The following is a 21,449-nucleotide window of genomic DNA, read 5'->3' as shown; positions in this document are numbered from 1 at the left end:
TTCTGCAAATAAATGATCTAAATGACAATATTTTTATTTGAAATTTGGTAGGAATGTTGCCAGTAGGTTATAGAATAAAACAAAAATGTACATTTTACTTTAACACGTACCAATAAATAGTAAAACCAGAGAAACTGATAATTTTGAAGTGGTCTCTTAATTTTTTCCGCGGCTGTATATATGCAACTTATTGCTGCACATCTAAGCTTCCCCAAGAAGTAGCCTAGAGTCTGCTCTGTCCCTTCCAGTAGCCTCAGTGTTGAACTAGCTACAATTAAAAACAAGACTAATAATGACAATAATACCTAACTATTATGGTGTTATTTGTGGTTGTTACTAATATTTGGTCCTGTTTATACAACCTGCAGACTATAGGCAATGTTTTCCATTATTCATAACAGCAACGGGTAAGAAGAGTGCACTCACTTGTTTCATTATTGAGAATACTGCAGATCGCAGACAATTTTCATCTTAATTTTTTTGTAGGCTTGCTTCAGCCTGCTCTGGACCATTTCAGGCAATGCTCGGGGGCATGCACAAGGGGCTTAGGGAATCCAAAACTGAGCAGAGTAAAGGACGTCTTACGGTTTACTAATATAGGCTATTTTACTGATAACACATGTAGGCTATAAGGTCACTTTAACCCCTCTGCTGTTCTGACTGAATTACCTCCGTGTATACATTTCTGAGTGACCAATATAAGTCTGAACACCAGAGGTCAGTACAAAACCAGAAAAAAAAATCTATTTGAATTTGGGTGAGTTTAGAGGAGATGTCAAGGTCTGAAGGAACGCAGACATTGATGCAGTTTTCGTCACCGGTGTGTGAGTCATTCATTGAAAAAGGTTTAAAATAATAGAGAAACAGAGAGAGAGAAAGTTCGGATACCGTAAAACTGAGAAGAGGACGAAGCGCGCATCCTATTTTTTTCCCGACAGGTGGCAGGAACGTCGCGTGGTGCTACGGGTCCGGTTTGGGGAGATGGTAAGGGCGGAGTCACTGGACTGAAGGATCTACTGTGGTGGAGACACCGTCACACCGAGCCAGCTCCCTAGCAACGCACAGTGCACTGCCGGATAGATACACCAACTCTGCGTTCCTCTTGCCAAAACGCTCTAGAGATGTGTGACTTTTTCTCTTTTCAGAGGACATCTTAAATGCAAAAGATAGGAATTATTTTGGAAATAGTATAGCCTCTGAAGGATTTGGGGGGTTCGGGAAGCGTGAAGAATAAAAGTTGCCTTTAAGAAGTGGATGAAAACGCACAATCGATGTGCCAACTGGACGTAGGGCTATATCAAGCACAAAAGTAGTCGTAACATGTGGACAAAACTTGTTTGTAGACACGTCCATCCCAAATGAAGACATCGTGGGTGAAGAACTGTGACAAAGACGGCTAATATTTCGACCACAACTAAGGTGATGCATAGACATTGAAAAAGCTGATGAATTTGCTTCATAACTGACTATCTTTCTGAAGGGTTTCAATAAATGCGATGTTATGCCAAAATCCAGGTCGTATTGCATTGATAAACATTTGCCTACTCTTGCTAACTGGGCGTGTGGTTCTGTAGTGATTCCTGTTATGCACGTGTATAATTAATGAATTAGTATGTCTTAATCTGTATGCAAAGTCTTTAAACCCGCAAAATCCATGTTGTAGGAGCTGAGACATCTGCAAGTTGTGTGAGGCTCGCTTGTCAAACCCGGAGAGATGAGTTGCTTCTGTGCAGTCCAAGAGGAGTTTTATTGCGAAGTGCTCCTCTTGGACGAAACTAAACTTGCGTTGACCACTCAGCAACAAGGAATCAAGGTAAAACACTGGTTTTTCCCTTTCTGTTTGTCAATTTGTTTCAATCCACTCATTAAGTTAAACCCACAGGGTGTGTGATGCCCTGTTGATGTACGATTGATTGTGTATTGAGAAGTGATTGTGGGAAAACTTGAGGCAATTTCGCAAATAACTAACTGGAATTGTATCAATCCGATTATCCGATTTAATGAAATTACGAAGATTATATGTTGTTTTTCTCACATACACGCAAGACGAATTTGGCCCTTGTGGCCATATAACTGAGTAATACACAATCTTTATGTAAGTCTCGAAAGCCACTGTAGGCTACACTTCGTTACTCTTTACTCTAACTTCTCCCAAATATTCCTCTGAGTAGAAAGTGGCATTACAGTAACTCTCCAAGTGGATACCATGACCTTACCTCAGAGGCACCGAATACATGGTTAGAATTCTTCCTCGTGTGTGGAACAAAGACTGAATGTATCAATATCAGAAGTGTCTCTTCTCTCGTTTCTCCTCCTCGGGGCCGCGTGGAGTCCTGTCAGCGTGACGCATACTGAATACAATAGACTACTGATTTGACTTAAGCTCCTTTACTTGGACGTTGGATTGCTTTTTCTCCAATTAATCGAAAGGTTGTAAATCTCGCGATTGAAGAATGATTGTGAAAGAGGTGGTGGTGAGAGTACAGTGAGTGCCATGGATGGTGATGGAATAGGCTTGCAAAAGAGGGTGTTCCCTGAATCCTCTAGGGATTTGTTTTATGCATTTTCAACATCCATTTGCATACATAGTCAAAGACACGCTCACACTAATGGGCACCATACAGATTATTTATAAACACACCCTTTGTTTATACACACACGCACACACACACCAACACAAAGGGGGAAAACCTCTGAGATTCTTCGTTGTGAGGCATTGTGCCCCTAGTACTGCAGGCGGGAGAGATCAAGTTGCTCATCTGTTTTTAATGGTTACAGAGGAGACCGTGGCAGTGCAGGTGGGCCACTGGGCCACTTCTGAGCTCAGGGCAGCTCCATGCCAATTGAGGGTGTGTGGCTGAGGTTGTGAGAGACAAGCTACTACAAGGTGTTCTTCACTCTTTCTTTTTAGGGTGTTCTTCAACTTGGTCGTTTGAAGAGTCTAAGACAAGCTAAACACCTTGTAGGCATTACTGATTTCATCTTTAAAGATGCTCCCACTAGAATACAGTACCCAAGTACAACATGTTTAAGAACAAACGTCCATCTGCTTAACAAGAACACACGTTTCAAAATCTGAGCCTATCTGATGGTCAGACAAGCAGACATAAATCTTGCTGTTAAAATTGTCTAATGGATGTTGTGTTCTCTTATCTGTATAATCACTGTGATAGTTTCTGTGGAACTTAAACATCAATGAAATGCATTTTTTTATATAAAACAACAACCAGGGTTCCACCACATAGATTTTAGAGGTGTAACCCCATGTGTCATTCAAAGAAATTAACGGCCAAGGGGAATGCAACGTCAGCTGGTACAGTAGGAGGGATTTCAGAGGGCATTAGAATTTTCCCAGGAGTTCTTACAGTTGTTGGGTGAAGTTGAATAAACAAGTGAGAATTAATCCCGCTTGTGATCTTATTTGCACTGCCTGCTTCAGTGCCAATTAGATAAGATTTAGTGCTTTAATGACGCAACACGTCTTTGGTGCTTATTGGCTGAGAGGTGCTGCAACCTCAGCCAGAACCTCTGACATACAGAAGTTGGAAATAAACAGATGAAAAGGACATTGAATGTGCTTGGGATTGTTGTTCTTTGTCCAGCGGTGAAGCAGAGGTCATGGGGTTAAAAACATTTGAATAGGGCGTATAGATGTCTCTAGGGAAACACTTTTTAAATTCCTCTCTTTTTCTTTGTGTCTGTTTTAAGACAGGAAGTGACATGAAAAGAGGCATACCTCAGAGTGTAACCTTGGTGATTTTTTTCACTCCTGACAGAGCAGTACAGCTGTCCCCCTCCAAACACATGACACACCCACACAGCCACACACACATACACTCACACCCACACCAACATCCACACACACATACCCTTTTTGTTCTGTTTTATTCCAGCTCCAGCATGTCTTTCATCAGTAGGTTCAGATATAGAGGGTCCAAGAAAATGGGCTCCAGGATCCCTATTGTTTGTTTCTTCCGTTTGATGGACATTAGTACTGTTTGTCATTGTACCAACAGTGATGAGCAAATGGGGAATTTGGGAGTATGTGGTCACAAGTAGCAGAAGAGGAGGCTATCTAACTCCTACACACACATGCACACCCACACAAATACACAAACACACACTCTTTCACACACACACACACACACACACACACACACACACACACACACACACACACACACACACACACACACACACACACACACACAAAGGCTCCATTGAGTTTTCCCACAGGGCTGTGTGGGATTTTGCATGATTGAACAGAAATGCTCACGTGTTTGGACGGCCACAACAAGATGACCCAAAGATATTGGCTCTGACTGGGAGTGTATGTGTGTGTTGGTGTGAGTGTGTATACTGTATGTGTGTGTTGGGGTCAGTGAGTGTGTCAGTATTTTTGTAAAGTCTACAGAGACTCTGGCCTCTTGACTCTCTAATAATTAACAACACAAATGTCAGTGGATTTGTTTGCCGTGTGCATATCTGTGCGTGTGTGTGTGTGTATCTGTGCGTGTGTGAGTATCTGTGTGCGTGTGTGTGTGCACACTTGACAGCCTGTGCCCCAGCACCATGATTTGTTTCCTTGTGAGTTCTCAGGTCTCTCTTACTGCCATAACTCAGTCCTTACCACAGGTTGGTCGTCTTCAGAGAGAGGGGCGAAGCACAGAGAATGAGTATGGAATTCATCCCAGTGCTAAGATCTTCCTGCATGAGGCCTTCAGCACATAGCTTAGGGGAAGAGAGAAGTGGCAGAGAGAGAGAGAGAGAGAACTTGGTTCAGGGTCAGAGTCATAAAATAGTCAGTTCTAACCCACTGCTTTACTCCAGGCACCTGGATCCAGATTTCTTCTCAGTTTGTCTTCCCATCTCTAATCAAAATTCAATTCAATTCAGTTCAGTTAAATTTTATTTATATAGCGCCAAAACAATATTATAGTCTCAAGTTCACTTTACAGAGCCCTGGGCCTGAAACCCCCATTGAAGCTGCTGAATACAACAAACACAAATACAACAATCTTTAGAGACCCCAAACCGCAAATTGTGCTATGAAATAAATGTATTGTATTTTGTATTACAGAGGAGACCCTCGAGAGAGTCTGTTTTTATTTTAGGCAGCTATTTTGCAGTGTACAGTGGTTCTATGTACAGTATTCCAATAAACATGGACACACAACCACAGCAGTTTTAACCATTAACCTTTTGTCCACTTCCTTGTCAAGCAGTTAAAGCAAGATTCTTATCGAGGAAACAAACAAATATAAGTAGACGGTCAACTGGTGGGTTTGTTTTCAAGTCCAAAAGCTAGCCAAAGTTCAAACATTCTTTTCTGAAGAGTATGAGTCAGTCTGTAATGGGTATAATGTGGTAGTTTGCAGGTGTGCAGGTATGTGAGGTATGCTTTTGTGGGGTCAACCACGGTGTCAGGGAACGAGACAGACACTTTATGTCAGCTGGTGACCATCTGCATGGGCATGTGCGGTTGTACAAACTGTTTCAGTCTTTATGTATATAAGACAAAGCTTCTAAAATAGTGCAATCAAATATTGCTGATAAAATACACCAAGTTAAATTTGTACTCTAAACAGGAGTTGTGAAAAAAAGCACTGTTTCATTTGATTTGAGAAATAGTGAAATATCTGGAAAAAACGGCAAGTGTAATTTCAAGCATCTGGTTAAGTAGCCACTGCCTTTGCTGTGATGTCATCAGGGTGTGGTGATGAGGAGTGTAATGAGAAGGTGAACATAGAGGAAAATTAGGGGATTAAAGATTACAGATTACCGTTCAGCCCCAAATCTCTTTACTCTCTCGCTTTCTCTCCTCGCTCCTCCCATTCTCTTACCACCCCTCATTTCTCCCTCTCATTTTCCTGAATCCTGTCCTTAAAAACTTTTTCGCAGCTCCCCCTCTCTTTCCAGCTCCTCCTATCTTTCTAACTCTATTCACACTCTTTCCAGCTTCTCCGTCTATGTGTCCCTCCCACGCTCATCCAAACCTTTTCTCTCTTCTCACTCTACTCCTGATCCCACTCCCCTCTCTTTCTCACTCTCTCTCGCCCCACCCCACCCCACCTCTCTTCTTGAGTGGGGCTGAGGGCAGTGTTGGGTTTGGGTGTGTGCCTACGGCTGGCTGCCCGCAAGCGCTGGCCGCGCACACAAAGGGCCAGGAATCCCGCTGCAGTGAGGGTGTGATGGGGTGGAAAGGATCGCCCATGACGGCACGTTAAAGGCTTCACGGTCATCAGCTCTCACTCAGCTGTGGCCCCTCCTTCTTCATCCACCCATTTATCATTTATTAAACAACCTTTAGTTATCCACATACCCTCAAATGGACTTTTACATCAGTAACATTTTGTATGTGTTTTTATTGACAGTGTGTGTTGGTCACCATGCACCACAAGTGTTTTTTCAGTCATGTCATGTTTTGACCCAGTCATAAATCCAGGGGCAAAAAAGGTCACCGGACTTTGTCTTGCAGTGTATGCCGGAGTCCATTCATGTGTGAGTGTTTGTGTGTGTGAGTGTGTCTTTGTGTGTGTATGTGTGTGAGTGTGTGTGTGTGTGTGTGTGGGGGGGGGGTGTACGAGAGAGAGAGAGAGAGGGTGTGTGTGTGCTTGAGAGAGAGAGAGAGAGACAGACAGACAGGGAGAGGGAGAGATTTAAGAGTTTGGTTTGAAGGACCTGCTGGAGACAGGCACTACATTCCCCAGACCTGCCTTTGTAACAGATCACAGAGGATTAGTTGTGTACTCCCTGAGAATATCTCTGCTCTCATACCCCAGGAAATACCAACTACCTGTCATCATGAAAACAAACACCACTTGTCTTCCATCAGAGCTGTCTCTGCCTTGACTCAGTTTACCACTTTGCTCTGAGAGGGAGAGACTGGAGGTGAGTTAACAGACAGTGGACCTTAGAGAGAAAGAGTCTTAATTGTCCTCCCACTCGTAAAACTTGAGCTATTGAATCAACCTACGGTATGTACATATAAACACATCAGAATTTTTATTGAATGTGACTGAAACCATTAGCTCTCCTGTGGTGTCAGACCACCCCTATACCAGCACCAAATATCAAAACACATCAGGCAATTAGTTCACATGTGAATTATTCACTAATGCTAGTTTTAAATGCCACTTTTATTACAGCCATTCCGTGGCCTTTTGGGCCTCTCATGTAATCCATTCAGAGTGTTATTGATCTGCCAAAACAAGGTTATTTATAGGTCCCCTCACTTCCTTAATGAACAGTCTGTTGGCATCACCAGCAACTTTATGAAAATCAGATTCCAAATGACTGCCATACACAATCATATCACGCTGAAACGATCATTAATTTCCCTGTGCAGGATGTGTTCATAAAAGGTTATTGATGGAGGGGCTGTGGGGAGGTGTGCACAGTGTTACTCGCTCCCTCCGGAGCTTGAACTGGATGGAGAGGGGCTTTAGCGGGACTCGATAGGGGGATGGGATAAAGAATACTGCAATAATCTCTGCATGGCTGGCTGTCTTTAGGGATGTAATCTTCCCTTTCAAAGGCTGGCATTAACATTGATTACACTGTTGTGATACGCGGCACATTCTTTAAATGCACACGCATGGCGCGACTTACCGCCTCCACATTCCACTCTTATTTCCTACCGAATATCCTTTCCTTTTTCTTTTCACCCCTCTGATCAGGGCTTTTGTTTTGAAAAACGGAATGCCATGAGTCAAAACCACAAACCGCAGTTTTATCAACAAATCTAGCAAGTTCTGGGAGAAATCTCTCAGTAGTAGCTGTGAGTGATTTTCTCATTAGGGAGCAATTAGCAGCCAGACAGCTTGATTGAACACTCCAATATTGTGCACACCAAATAAAACACCAAATCCATATGCATCTATAATGTATTGGTGCTGTAGGACCCCCAGTGAGCCCTTACAAGTTGCTGAATTCATGCTCGGTCAAAATACGGATGTTTTATCGTGAACAGAATGCTGTGCAGAGACCAGAAAGGCACAGTGTCTGCTGCATGGCATTACATCCATGTCTAGACTTTACTAGACTTTACTCAGCCATCTTACCGGTATGTATGTCAGTGCCTCTGCAAGGAGTTTATACACCACTTCTTTTTGAGATTTATGAATGTGAATATTTTCAGATCCGTCTTTTATATTCGTCAAGATCAGCAATCTCTGTCTTATGTTGTATGTTATGTTACGTTGGTGACGTCATCACTAATGGCCTCTATAATGGTTCCTCTCTGTTCTGTTAAAGGTACAATATGTCAAAGACATTTTTCTTCTGACTGGCACTTAGACCATGAAACATTAGAAGCCCCCACTCATCAGTGCATTAGTGAAATGGCTATGAAATATTAATTTCCCAAGTGCAGTTTTCTACTCCAAACCCAGAGCTCAACAGCGACGCATGGCTAAATGGTTTCTGCCACTGGTAGATTTTGACCGATATGATACTTACACAAGGTCACTTTCTATTTAAATGTATCTGGGAGAGAAGTTTTTTCATTGTTTTGGCTCAAAGTCAGCATTCTGCTTCTATTTATGCCCGCTCCTCCAGGCTTTGGGTTGATGTATTTTCCCAGCGCGTGAGTGTGCATTTTTTTGTTATCTGTGAAATGTGTGTACCCTGGGCGCTGAGTGGATTTGTATTGCAGCCCGCCTCTCTCTTTGATTCAGGCATCCGTGGAGTACATCTCTCCTCTGAACCATAAAGCGAAGTTGTTTTTATATAAATTACAGCGTGGCCCCGCGGCTGGTTTGATTCAGTTCCGTGAGTGAGCGCCTTCGGGGAGGAGGTTGTCCGCTTCAGCCAGCCTTTTGTCTGTCCTTGCCTGTGGCCCAAGTGGAAATAATGTGCCCAGGTTTACATCTCATGCCTCAGAATGGGGCTGATTTTTGTTGTGTGGTCATACATGTTTCTCCCTTAAGCCGTGTGAGTCCCTGATCCCAGCTCTACTTCTACATTGCTATGCTGACAGAATTCTTGCTGAAGCAGTAATGTAAGTCATTATTGAAAACGTCTCTCTTGTACCATTTAAGCCCTTAAATTCTGCAGTTCAAGACGAGGGTTGAGGTTAGGGCCTCAGCAATTTTTTCTCAGTAATTACGAAAAAATGTGTCCGTTATGAATAAATCAACGTCAACAAAGCAATCAGTCAGCAAGTGGTTGTTTTAATTGGTTAATTGCTGTCAGAGAATTACCACTTGGATGTTCAGGTGCAAACAGCAGCTTTAATGGTAGAAAGGGAGAGTGCGTGTGGCTCGACACAGACAGTGCCTTCAGACAGATGGGCTGTGTCAGAAACCTGGCCTCCCTTTGTCCCTGCTTATTTCATTATGGGGAGACCCTAGTAAACCGGAGGCTCATTTAGTCGGGGGGGGGGGGGGATGAGGTCCCACATTGTGAGAGTTTATCGCTATGTAACTATAGCAACTGGAAGCATCTGGGTTGGAAGCTCGATGGGCGACTGAAGCATCTGGATGAGTCTCCTCTGGTGCTGCAGGGAGATGAAGGGAACCGTGGAGGAATAAGGCCAGCGTGAAATATAACCTGCTCTCCTCCTCCTCCTCCTTCTCCCTGGAGGGAGCGGTGCCACTGAAGAGGCGCTGGAGGTGCTTTGTGTGTGTTCGCTATCTGTTTTACAGAAACACCACGTCCTTCAAGCCCTTTGTTTCAGAACGGGATGAGAGGGGCGGGAAAGGTTTCCGTGGTGATGATGTGAAGGTTCCATCTGGGACGAGGGGGGCTGTCGACTGATATGGACCCCCAAAGCCCCAGATGGTTGATGTGCTTTGGCCGGAGAGAGCTTCTGGGTTTTATCCAGCGCATCATATCATCCCGCCCATATGCACGCAACACACAGGCCACACTGAGTCATACACAACCATGTCCTCTTGCCTGCTTGCCTGTCCACCCACATACACATACACACACACACAGACACATACACACACACACACAAACACACACACACACACACACACACACACACACACACACACACACACACACACACACACAGCGCAGCAACAGCAGCAGCAGCCATCATCAGGCTAGAAAACTCAGAGTGCAGCAGATGGCCAGATCGTCATGTGATGACCCTGTTGCCATGGGGACAGAGAGGGCATGTCAGGGGGAGTAATACGTCTCAAAGAACAGCAAGCACTTTCACTCCCCTACCCCAAAAACATTTAAAAAGACGCACACACACAGAGAAACATGCACATAAGTGCATTCACATGGAAAAAATACACATGTACAGACTCACACTCATATGTAGAGGCACACATAGACATGCAAAGATGCACACAAAGAAATGTATATTTATACAGTCACACTCAAATGCAAATTAAAACTCTCTTTCACTTGAGTGTAGACAGACAGACACACTCACACAAACTAACACACACACACACAAATACATAGAGGAATGTTGTAAAATGTGTCATTCCTTTATCTTAGATGCCACTCTAGGGGGTAATCCTGAAGATCTTCACACACTTATTATAGTGCTCCCATTAGTCCCCATGGCTGCGGCTCATTGGCCTGAAGGCCAGGGGCTATAAATCAATAGGAATCCATCTTAGTTCTCACAAGTCAATATTGATATAGTGTGCGGGCCAATAGTGAATAGCGTAATTGTCCTAATGGGAAATGAGATTTGAACAGTGTAATAAACTTTGGCCACATGGGCAACGATGCTTTTGATTAGCTCTTTTCAATTATGCCCAAATCTATTCTACAGGAGCACTCATTGGCACACTTTATATACTAGACGATTTGTGTTTGAATACGAGCCAAGTCTGGTTAATTTACCAATTTCCCTTTTGCAAACCCTTAGGTTAGAATATTCATCACACTGCAGCAGTTGCGTTTGTGTAATTAAATAATGTCTAATCGATATGGTATCAAAATGTCATCATAAACATATATAAATAATAAAAGATACACTAATAAAAATACACTACAGAGACTACAGAGTAGACTTAGAATGTCTGAGGTGATAGCCATTGGGGATGTCAAGAGGTAAGTAGAGCTCTGGACTCCATTAGAAGAGACGTTTCCTCTTCATGTTATGTTTCCTGGTGTTATTCTTGCAAACCCACCCTGACCAGCTCAGAAGCCTTATCAGTGGGGGTGATAGGAGAGGAATGTGGAGAGCATGTTCTTGGGAGGAGTAGCCCTTCAAGGGAACGCGCCCAGACACTGCCAACTAGACCCAAAGGTGCTCACGTTCCCCTGTCTCTCCAGTATCTTGTGTGCGCTCATACCAACGGTGTTACGTAGGTGGGGTTTCTCCGTATCTGAGACTGGCACCGCTGGAGGCAGCTTCAGACTGAGTCACCTGAGGGGATTTTTCTGGAGGCGGTCACAACAAAGAATATACTACCACTCAGTAGGCAACAGAGTGTGTGTGCGTGTGCGTGTGCGTGTGCGTGTGCGTGTGCGTGTGCGTGTGCGTGTGCGTGTGCGTGTGCGTGTGCGTGTGCGTGTGTGTGTGTGTGTGTGAGTCATGCCAATAAACTTCTTGAATTGAACTGAATTGACAGTTGACAAGAACAGAGGCAGAGAGAGATTCAAGGTTTTTTTTAGAAACAGGATGTTTCTTTCTAATCTCTCTTCTCCAGCTGCCTTTATCTGACACATTCACAATATCAACACATCATCCATAAACTTGTTGTCCCCTCTTCCTCTCTCTTCCTCTCTCTCCCCCCCTGCTCTGATGCTCTAGCAGCTGCTCCCTGTCTCTCTAGGGGTCTGGGCAGACACCTGACCTGATTAGGTGATTGGTGTTTGTCAGAGGACACAGTCTTTCTCACTGATTGTCCTTTTGGTTTTAGCTTGTCAGGACACCATCAGCCGAGATTGTGTCTCCCAATCCCAGACATCATCCACCACATTAAACGCCACATTACACATTACATGTGTCACGCTTGTCCCCAGTATTAATGCTCCTCTAATGAGTGGGGCCTTTTTATATCATTTTAGCACCAGGATTCTGTTTAATCTGTACAAACAAAGGCTAATGTTAACAAAGGTTGAAGGACAATATATTCACTATCACCAGTACTGGCAAAACATAAAGCAGTTGTTCAGGCTGAATCTTTCACTCTGACATATGGGGATATGTAAAAGTGTGAAACCTGTGAAACCGTTTTAAAGTAAAGCAAAAGTAGTGAATAAATCCCAGTCAAATGTGACCCAAACGAGTGTGTGCAGATACAAGGGATACACTGTAGGTAGCTTTAGCTGAGTTGCATCAGGAGGACAGCACAGGACGTAACACAGCCTGGCTCCAGGTTACCCACAGACCTCAGGGAGTAGTAGCCCCCCACCCCCAGATCCTTCTGCGTGATTCCAGAGTGTAACCTGAACCTCACTAACTCTGATGGCCACCCTGTTTATAGGCTTTTGGAGGAGCCGAGTGCGTGTGAACCTGCGCGGCGAAGGCAAGCCCCCTCAGGGTAGTGGCGAGCTCAGCGGAGGTCAGGTTTCCATCAGAGGCTTTTCGGAGAGGTTCCTGTCACGCTTTCAGCCGTGTGTCATGCCAGTGTCAGCTGTCAGCGCTTGTAGCACCTATTCAGCACAATTATGTCATTCTCCCTTTAGCCACACAATTTTGAAGGGGTGGAGGGGGGGGGGGGGGGGTGCTAATGTTTGTAGGCTTGTGAGAGAATTGTAAGCCTGAAGCTTTGTACTTGCCACAGTGAATGAACCTGGTTTACTCAGCGTTGTCTAGAAGGCAGCAATAATGTGAACGATAACACAACAAGCAAGACCAAGACAGTTAAAACATATGCTTCCAGAATGATGCCTGTTTTAGGCCTCACCTGGTTAAGCAGACACATTCTGCAGCTGAATCCAGGGTTCCAAAGATAGCTGCCACATCTCTTTCTCCTGCAGCCTGACGTTGGAGTCATATTGCCCGAACGCAAAGCCGATCCCTTCTCCCTCGGCATCCTGCACCAATGCCCACTCCAAGCGGGTGGCTCCTGCACGCCGCAGTAGGAGTCACCTGAAAAGGCGCCTCTTTCACGTCTCTGCCGCGCCACTCTAATGACATGTGGGCCGGCTCCTGGTGCGGAGGCGAGCAGCGCTTAGCAGCACCAGAATATGAGCGGACGTGCCCGTAGCTTTCCCCTAGCCTAGTTAGTGCCTATAGACTTGGGCACAGTGCTCTGAGAGAGAGGAATCTGGGGACACAGGGCAAAGGACAGTTCTGGAGTTGTGGGCCGACGTGAGGGAGGGATGGGGGTTGGCACTCGCTGGCACAGCAACGTACGAGACTAAGAAAATGTTTCATCATAGAAACACGTCTTCAACGGATCTCATGTCACGGGTGGGTGAAAAGGTCAGGTCCACATGCAAGTGAAAAGAAACTGTCAAACGGAATAAACTATCAAGAGCACGCTTCGTGACACATTGCTCAGTCGTCCGTCCCTCTCGGCCTCTTTTGCTTAATGTAGTCGCTGCCCTCACCATAGCCAAGACAGAGCAGGATCATCGGTGGTGTGCTGTTTAGACAAGATGTGCATGCAAGGGAAAAATTGAAGGGTATTTGCTCTGCCTTGTAACTGAAAATCCTGTGTTCTACTACAAGTCCCATGCATCTCTGCTTAATGTGTTTTAGAGACTCCCACTGCTTCATCCAGATGGAAGTATTTGGTTCTGTTACCAAGACGAAATGCCTCAATAGTTCTGCCTCTTCCTGTCAATTGGATTTGTGCCTAGCTTGTTTTATTACTCTGTCACTCAGCACTCAGGTGCATAGTGCCTGCCATAATTATCATCCAGGCCTCACCCGAAAGCTCTCCTGAAGATCATTCCCTGTTTTTACATTTCCCAACCATTTTAAAAGATGGGCGGCTCTTTGTGACATGATTAACGAGGTGCGGAAAGATGAGCCCAATTCACTGCCATTTAAATTAAGATGTTTCAACACGGCATCCTTTCCCCTTCTGCTAGTGTTATGATAAGGATCAGAGAGGCTTATGTTCGATGAATTAAAAGTTTCCCTCTACCACTGACCTGTGTGAACATTGTCAGTCACGGCACACTTGTTATCACCGAGGAACTCAAAGAAGCCATACCTCGCACACCAACTGGGGGAATAAGAAGAGAAAAAATGTGTCCCTCTCTGCAGTGGATGACAGTAGATCTATCATCCCCTTTAATCAAGCTTAGGGTGGAAGGGTCAGAACAGTCCAGATGAAAACTGCAGAGACTGCAATCATGTCACAGGCCAAAGAGGGAAGGCTCTATCACTGACACAATCGTTTTCCCTATAACCAGTCTGCCTGTCTCAGTACGTGGCAGCAATTCTAAGGAAGTCTCTCACTCAATTCATAATCACTCATTGGTTTGAAGAGATTCATCATTTAAGTGTCTTCATTTGATTTTACCTGTTTACAGGTACATCAAGTTTTCACCTATGAATACCTTTCTTGCTGTAGCAAAGAATTATTTGTATTCTGTGTGGTTTTACATGAAACCCTCTCTTGGCAGAAATAGTTCTTCAATAGATTAACTTACCTTAAATGCTAACAACCAAAAGTGTTCTTCAGCTCAATGCAGTGCACCACAAGCTGAAGAGGCTCAGAGTTCAACGTTCAACAGGAATTCAGCCCTTAAAGGTTTTTCTGTAAGGAAAATAACCAGACTGTGTAATACACTGAAAGTGAGAGTGAGGTGTGTACTCTGCATGTATGCTCGTGCCACAGCAGGTACAAATCACAGTGTGTGTGTGTGTGTGTGTGTGTGTGTGTGTGTGTGTGTGTGTGTGTGTGTGTGTGTGTGTGTGTGTGTGTGTGTGTGTGTGTGTGTGTGTGTGTGTGTGTGTGTGTGTGTGGCTCATTTGATGTCTGGTTTTGTGGTGAAGCACTAAATGCTGTATACAGTAACATAGCTTATCACAAAGCCACAGATTGCATTCCCTGGCTGCCAAGTCCAAACAGATACACAGAAGTCTGTCTGCATCTGCCAAGGGCAAGCTTCGTTGTACACCTGAAAGAGAACTCACTTTTTCACTCGAGAGAGTGTGGACTCCCTCTCTCTGGAGCTGTGTGGTGTTAATTGAAAGCAAGAGGAAGCTGACAGAAAGATATGTATGTGCAGAGTGCATGGCAATTTTCTCCTTGGGCGTAGAGTTTTATCACAAGAGTGACAACCAGAGTGATCATAGAGATGTGGTTGGGATGTCAGATCCTATCAATGTCAAGTACACTGCGCCTTCCCCGCTTCCTCTATCCTGTGTCCTGGAGCAATACTCCGGTTAACTGAGGGATCTGTTCATATTCAGGCAGCACAATTAGGTGCTGGAACCCCGTTCCCTGACGGGATTGGGTTTAAGATCTTAAAATGTGAAACGTCCTCAGTGTTCCACCTGACTGAAAAATTCTGAACAAGGTTGCACAGTGATTGACGGGTGGTGCAGGATTGTGATGTAATAAATGTTTAAAACTATGTATAGCCTGAGGACTTATGGGTGCCATACACGCTCACGGCTTATCTAAAATAAGGTTTTTATTTTGTACTATATTGTGTAAGTAGTTTATCAGAGGCTGATCTGTTGCTTATATTTATTATGTTCCTTACAACATTTAAAAAAAGGATTTTAGCATTACGCCGTTGAAGAGTGGCAGTTGTCTGTATTTAAGTATTTCAATTGTCCTTCATTCAATTTGGCACATCAGTGAAATGCTAAGCTGCCCCAATGTGTATTTGTTTAACTTGTCCTCATCCCAATATGATGCAAAATGTTCCAGCACATTCATGTTGCCGTTGCCGTTTGTTTGTAGACAGTAATGACACTGATGTCTCCCCCATTCTCCATCTCTGTCCCATAGAAGTCCACCAAGGGGTCTGTGGTTCTGGATGTGGTGCTCAGCCATGTGAACCTGGCAGAGACTGACTACTTTGGCCTGCGCTACTGTGACCGGAGCCACCAAACGGTGAGTCCCACAAAAAGCATAAATCTTTTTTACGCCTTTTTTAAGGACCCAAGATTTTTATAGACCCAAGTTATGAAGAGCATTATCATAGCGTTACATTATGACAGTGTTATAATAGACCACATGAAATGTTGTGGATAAGGAATCGTACTTGAGGGGCATCAGCGTATTTGAGTGTTTTTTTTTATGATAGTATTTTACGATAACAGTGAAACCTCTCTCTTCACCTTGGACACATCCAGCATAGATCCCAATCTTGAGCAGTCATGTCAGTTCTGTTCATTAGTGCCTCTATTGCGTTAGGGCACCATGGGAACCATGCCTGCACTCTTCCCGCCCTGTGAGCAGAGGAAGCATCAAGCTCAATACTGCAGTAATTACCTCAAAGAGAGTGATGGTGCTGTGATGCGCACTGACAATCTGACAGGGAAAAGGGGACTGCCGACTAAATTATGACAGCGGATTTGATGTGTTGGATGGATTTTTGAGAAAAGCTCTTTTTTTGGCCAGAGATGATGTAGAGCAGGGGGTCATTGCCGCTCTCCCTCTTAGCAGAAGGTGCTTTGGGAGGATGCAAGAATATAATTACATTTGCCTCTGGGCTCAATTTGGGATGGGAGGTTGGGATGGGATGAGGCAATCTACAGCCCCACATAACAGCAGAGCCGTGATATCCCAGCATCCCCCACTCCCTCTGACGGTAACACAGATGGGCGTAGTCTGAAGCAGAACCTTCTGGGGCTTGTCGGCTCTGTTTGGATTTATGGCAGAGATGACACTCACTGTAAAGGACTAAGAGGAGACGGGAAGGGAACAGCACTTAAAGGAAAATGGGTCCGTAGCAACAAAAGAGAGATGGAACAGTATGCATTCATGTCTCACAGATGAAAAAAATCACACCTCATTTTTCAACAGTGAATGGGTCTGATAGATGACATCACCTACGGTGTTACGCATGCTCATCTCTATTTTCTTTATGATTCACCACTATAATAAGGATCACATTAGAATCAAATGTCAAAGCTGTGGTTTACCCTTTTAAAAGCTCAGACCATCTATATCAAGTCCATTTTACATGTATCTGCGAGCAAAAGCTTTTGTTCAAAGTAACTCAAAAATGAGGTCAAGCAGCTGAGAAAACTATACTCTTTTGTTGCAAGAACAGTTCTAACTGAACTGTTTTGCCAGATATGAATGTAACACAGTTTGCCACAGTAACAGTGTATAATGCATTTGAATTCATAAAGTAGTGTGAATCTTGATCGATAGACACCCTGCAAATCGCTCTGCCGTTGTTTTTCAGGCCCACTCCAAACCTTTATAGTCTTATCATACTGCTCATCATACTTTAAACGCTCACTCTCCCCTCATCCTCCTCTCAGTCAGCACAAGGATGTCAATAAAATAATATCATCTGTGCCTTTATCGTGTTTGTGTTGAGCGGGTTTAAAATACCCTCAAGGTAATCTCTGCTCCTCCCCATGACACTCTCCTCTGAGCGCTTTGGCACAGAGCATGAATGGAGCACTTGTAAATTGAGGTCTTTGTTTCTGTAGTTGAGTTATAGTGCACTATAAATTCTTCAACACTGCTGATGAAGCAATCCCTATCGTAGGCCTGCTATTTCCCCCTCCAGATGTTTGTCCATCTGTGACAATGTGTGGGTCTGATGAGAAGGACTGAAAGCGAGTGAAAAAAAAATGATGCTTTTGGACAAACAAAAAAAAAGCAGTTATCAACTTTAACAGTGAAGATGGTTTCATAGTCCTGTAAAAGAATCAGCTTCTTTTGTTCCTTGTTGAGATCTAGGTGGTGTCTAGTAGGTGTTCTCTAACCTCTTGCCCCTATTTGCATTAATTTGCATTGTCTAGATCTAGAACACCAGCTGCACCGCTGTGATTATGGCAAATTAGATAAGATCCAGCAATTCAATTAAATTATTCTAATCGAGTCATGACCAGCCGTAATCACCCTCCCTGTAGACCAGTATTAGTCAGCACTCTAAACCCTATGTGGAGGGTCTCCAGAGAGGAATTGAATCCCACAAACACACATGTCCCAGTATTTCACTGGCCACACTTACATTTACATTTAGTCATTTAGCAGACGCTTTTATCCAAAGCGACTTACAAGGACATTGCATTTATACATCAGGAGCAGTTTAGGGGTTCAGTGTCTTGCTCAAGGACACTTACACACTTGGTAAGGAGGATTGGGGAATCGAACTAGCCACCTTCCAATTACTAAACGACTCCTCTACCCCCTGTACCACTGTCGCCCCCTAACTTGCCTAAAAGTTGTTCTAAACTTCAGTTTTCTCCATTGTTGTATAGTAGTTCATCCTAGGATTATCTTGCAGAGCTAAGAAGTGCTAGCTACAACAAGTTATGAGCTCTTTGGCTTGTCCTTACAGGAAAAAGCTTCCATGAACCTCCATGAGCCTTAAAAGCTTAATCAGGATTAGCTATTTTAGATTTAAATTGAAGGGTTCTTCAAACATATAGAAGTACTCCTGTAAGTAGAACTGACGGCACAAGAGAGGACTCCGGTAAAACTCTGTAACTGAATAATTACTGCAGCGCCTCAAAGCGTTGCAGACAGCCACCCACAATCTGCAAGAGTCTTGTTTTTCACAAGCATCTCCACGGTTGACTTTCCTTCCCTTTGTTCAGTTCTTGAAAATACAAAACACATGAATTGCATTTTAAACAGCACTTTGAGCCAAAGACATGCATGAGGAAGTATGCCTTTTAATTTATGACAGAAATATGCAGAACCTAGGTGCCAACTCAGCTTCTCCCCTCCAGTCAGACAAGACAGGGGAGAGAGAAGGGGGAGATAGAGTGAGAGAGAGAGAGAGAGAGAGAGAAAAAAAAACAGAGAGAGAGAGAAAGAGAGTGAGCAGGAGAGAAGGAGAGGCTCTGAATCTTGATTGTGTGTGGCATGCCTTTGAGAAGTCTGTGGATTCTTTAATGTTTGCATACGTAATGTTAGCAGGATGTCAGCATCCTGTTTGTGTTGGTTATTAAAAGTGCAGGAAAAGGAAAACAGCACAGTGAGTTGTTGTTGTTGTTGTTTTGTTGTTGCTGTTTGTTTGTTTGCAAGAGGGAGCAACACCACAGGCCCTGCCGCATCTGTTAGCAGGGAAACGTTTCTGTGAAATATACAACATCCGATTTTAAATTTAGCTTTCCTCTCTACTGTGCTGTGGGAGGAGCAGAGGAACCTCCAGCAGGCAACACAGAATTCACTCAAAGCTGTCATGGTGGTGCAGGGTTTTTTTTTCTACATGTGAATACTTGAGCTTAGTTGCGATGATTATGGCAACATTATTATCACTGACTCCCTCCCCAGAGGGAGGCAAATGGTATTTAAAGCTGACTAGTTTCTCCTGGTGTGTAGGAGGGGCAGGCTAGTGGCCTGAAGTTATTATCTCTGATAGCACAAGGGGAAATGGAGAAACTGTCAAGTTTTGGGGGATGAACGTCACAAATGATTCCTGTCGTCAAAATTGGGGTTCGTGGAGGATCATTGTCATAACTTCTTTGTCTGTGAAAGACCATGGAATTGAGAAATTCCATGATCCCATTCATTGTAAACTATGACAACTGTTAGAAGGAGCAGGCATTGTAAAGTTATGTCTCTGAGACATTGCACAGGCAAACTGGCACACTTCAACACTTCACATTTTTCACCAATCACATTACCCCAGAGAAGGAAACTACATGTATTACAAGCTAGTGGGAAATGTCTTTCTTTTTTTTTTTGTCTTTTACTGGGCCACATGCTGTGACCTGTTAAAGCTCCATGTTTTATGGATGCCAAATGTAATGACTCTCGCACAAAATTTGGAGCAGGCCCATCATAGGAAGTAGAGAAGAAGGAGGAGGAGGAGGAGGGGGCTGTTTAATGGGCCACACATTATTGTGACTGTGAGCATGGCTGCACCTACCCGTTCTCCACCAGGGATTAGGCTACTGAAGGAAATAAAAGGCCTTGTCTCCTCCTCCACCCGCACTGGCGGAGCCTGTCGGGAGAAGAGGTTTATGGGCTGCATTGCACCTGTTGTATTGCTATGTAAATCTCCTCACAATGCTTGCCCAGTGCCAGTAGTTTAAGCGTTTTGATGATTATTTGTGTTTCTTTGTGTTTTATAGTACTGGCTGGATTCCTCTAAAACGCTGGCTGAACATAAAGACCTAATTACAAGTAAGTAAGAACTACCCTCTTTTGGCTACATTTTTAGTGGGGCTTTATTATTAGATCCTTCAATTTTATTTGAAATGTTTGATGGCGTGATAGATCGATGAATGGATGGATGGATGGATATATAGATGGATGGGTGGATGGATATTAGGTTAGAAAGCAGTAACTAGTAACATGTGTCTGTTCCTCTTGCTACAGCAGGGCCTCCCTATACTCTTTACTTTGGTGTCAAGTTTTATGCTGAAGACCCCTGCAAACTCAAGGAGGAGATCACCAGGTGTGTGTTTCACTTAAACAGTCAGGTTATTACACACAGTGGTCAGGAGCTGTTGTGTTATGTACTGTATATAAAGCATATGTTGTAGTGTATAACGCATGTTCGGTAACAATAGGCTTCTACGTTAGATTTGGTCTGTCAGCTTTTGCTTTTTGCCCGTGTGTGTGTGTGTGTGTGTGTGTATGAGACCTTTCATGTGCCGTTTCTTTTCCCCTTCAGATACCAGTTCTTCCTCCAGGTGAAACAGGATGTCCTGCAAGGCCGCCTCCCCTGCCCCTTAGACGTCAGCACTCAGCTATCTGCCCTCGCCATTCAGGGTAAGAGCCTACCAGCGTTAACGCACACTGCCATCTACCAAGGTCGTACTCTGTACATATTAAGAATGAGATGATGCCATGTAAGAAGGACATTATTATAGGTGGTAAACAGTATACATTTTGTTTTTGAGATATTACATTTTCTGGTCTTTACGCTAGTTGAGTGATTGATATGCATGTAGGGATTTCAGTGATTGTTGAGAAAGTGCCCTTGAATGCACTTTTGCAAATAAAAACATGATACATTTACAATATACAATTATGTCTATGAAAGTGTGACCCAGCAACCTCTGAAACTTCTGCCATGTGCTGTTTGTGTGTGTGTGTGTGTGTGTGTGTTTGTGTGTGTGTGTGTGTGTGTGTGTGTGTGTGTGTGTGTGTGTGTGTGTGTGTGTGTGTGTGTGTGTTTGTGCGTTCACTCACCCCATAGCTGAACTGGGAGACTACGACCCCTACAAGCACCTGGCAGGTTACGTGTCGGAGTACCGCTTCGTCCCTGACCAGAAGAAGGAGCTGGAAGACGCTGTGGAGCAAGTACACAAAACTATAACGTAAGAAAGAAAAACCTTCTGCTCCGCTCGTTTTCTGACGATCCCTAATCCCTAATCTCACTCCAGCGACAGATTACAGATTAGGGCTGCTGCTGAAACAAGCCCCGGGAGACGTGCCGCTGTCTAGCTGTCTACATTCACCTCT

General features: G+C 44.0%; 1 protein-coding gene across 1 annotated transcript in view; it reads left to right on the top strand.

Annotated features, from left to right (window-relative positions):
* Positions 1-1,714: 1,714 nt before the first annotated feature.
* The window catches only part of epb41l4a (erythrocyte membrane protein band 4.1 like 4A), a gene marked incomplete at both ends in the record, with an annotated part of 40,355 nt that continues 20,620 nt past the window's right edge, over positions 1,715-21,449 (top strand). The window contains 6 exons of the mRNA XM_080834704.1: positions 1,715-1,813; positions 15,849-15,953; positions 20,111-20,162; positions 20,358-20,436; positions 20,656-20,753; positions 21,184-21,304. Coding sequence (XP_080690830.1) covers positions 1,715-1,813; positions 15,849-15,953; positions 20,111-20,162; positions 20,358-20,436; positions 20,656-20,753; positions 21,184-21,304 — 554 coding nt within the window. The remainder of the gene's footprint in view (positions 1,814-15,848; positions 15,954-20,110; positions 20,163-20,357; positions 20,437-20,655; positions 20,754-21,183; positions 21,305-21,449) is intronic.

Source organism: Sprattus sprattus (assembly GCF_963457725.1).
Source record: "Sprattus sprattus genome assembly, chromosome: 3".
In the NCBI taxonomy this organism is placed as follows: Eukaryota; Metazoa; Chordata; class Actinopteri; order Clupeiformes; family Clupeidae; genus Sprattus; species Sprattus sprattus.
Note: the sequence above shows the minus strand (reverse complement) of the source record. Positions and strands in the feature narration are given on the sequence as shown.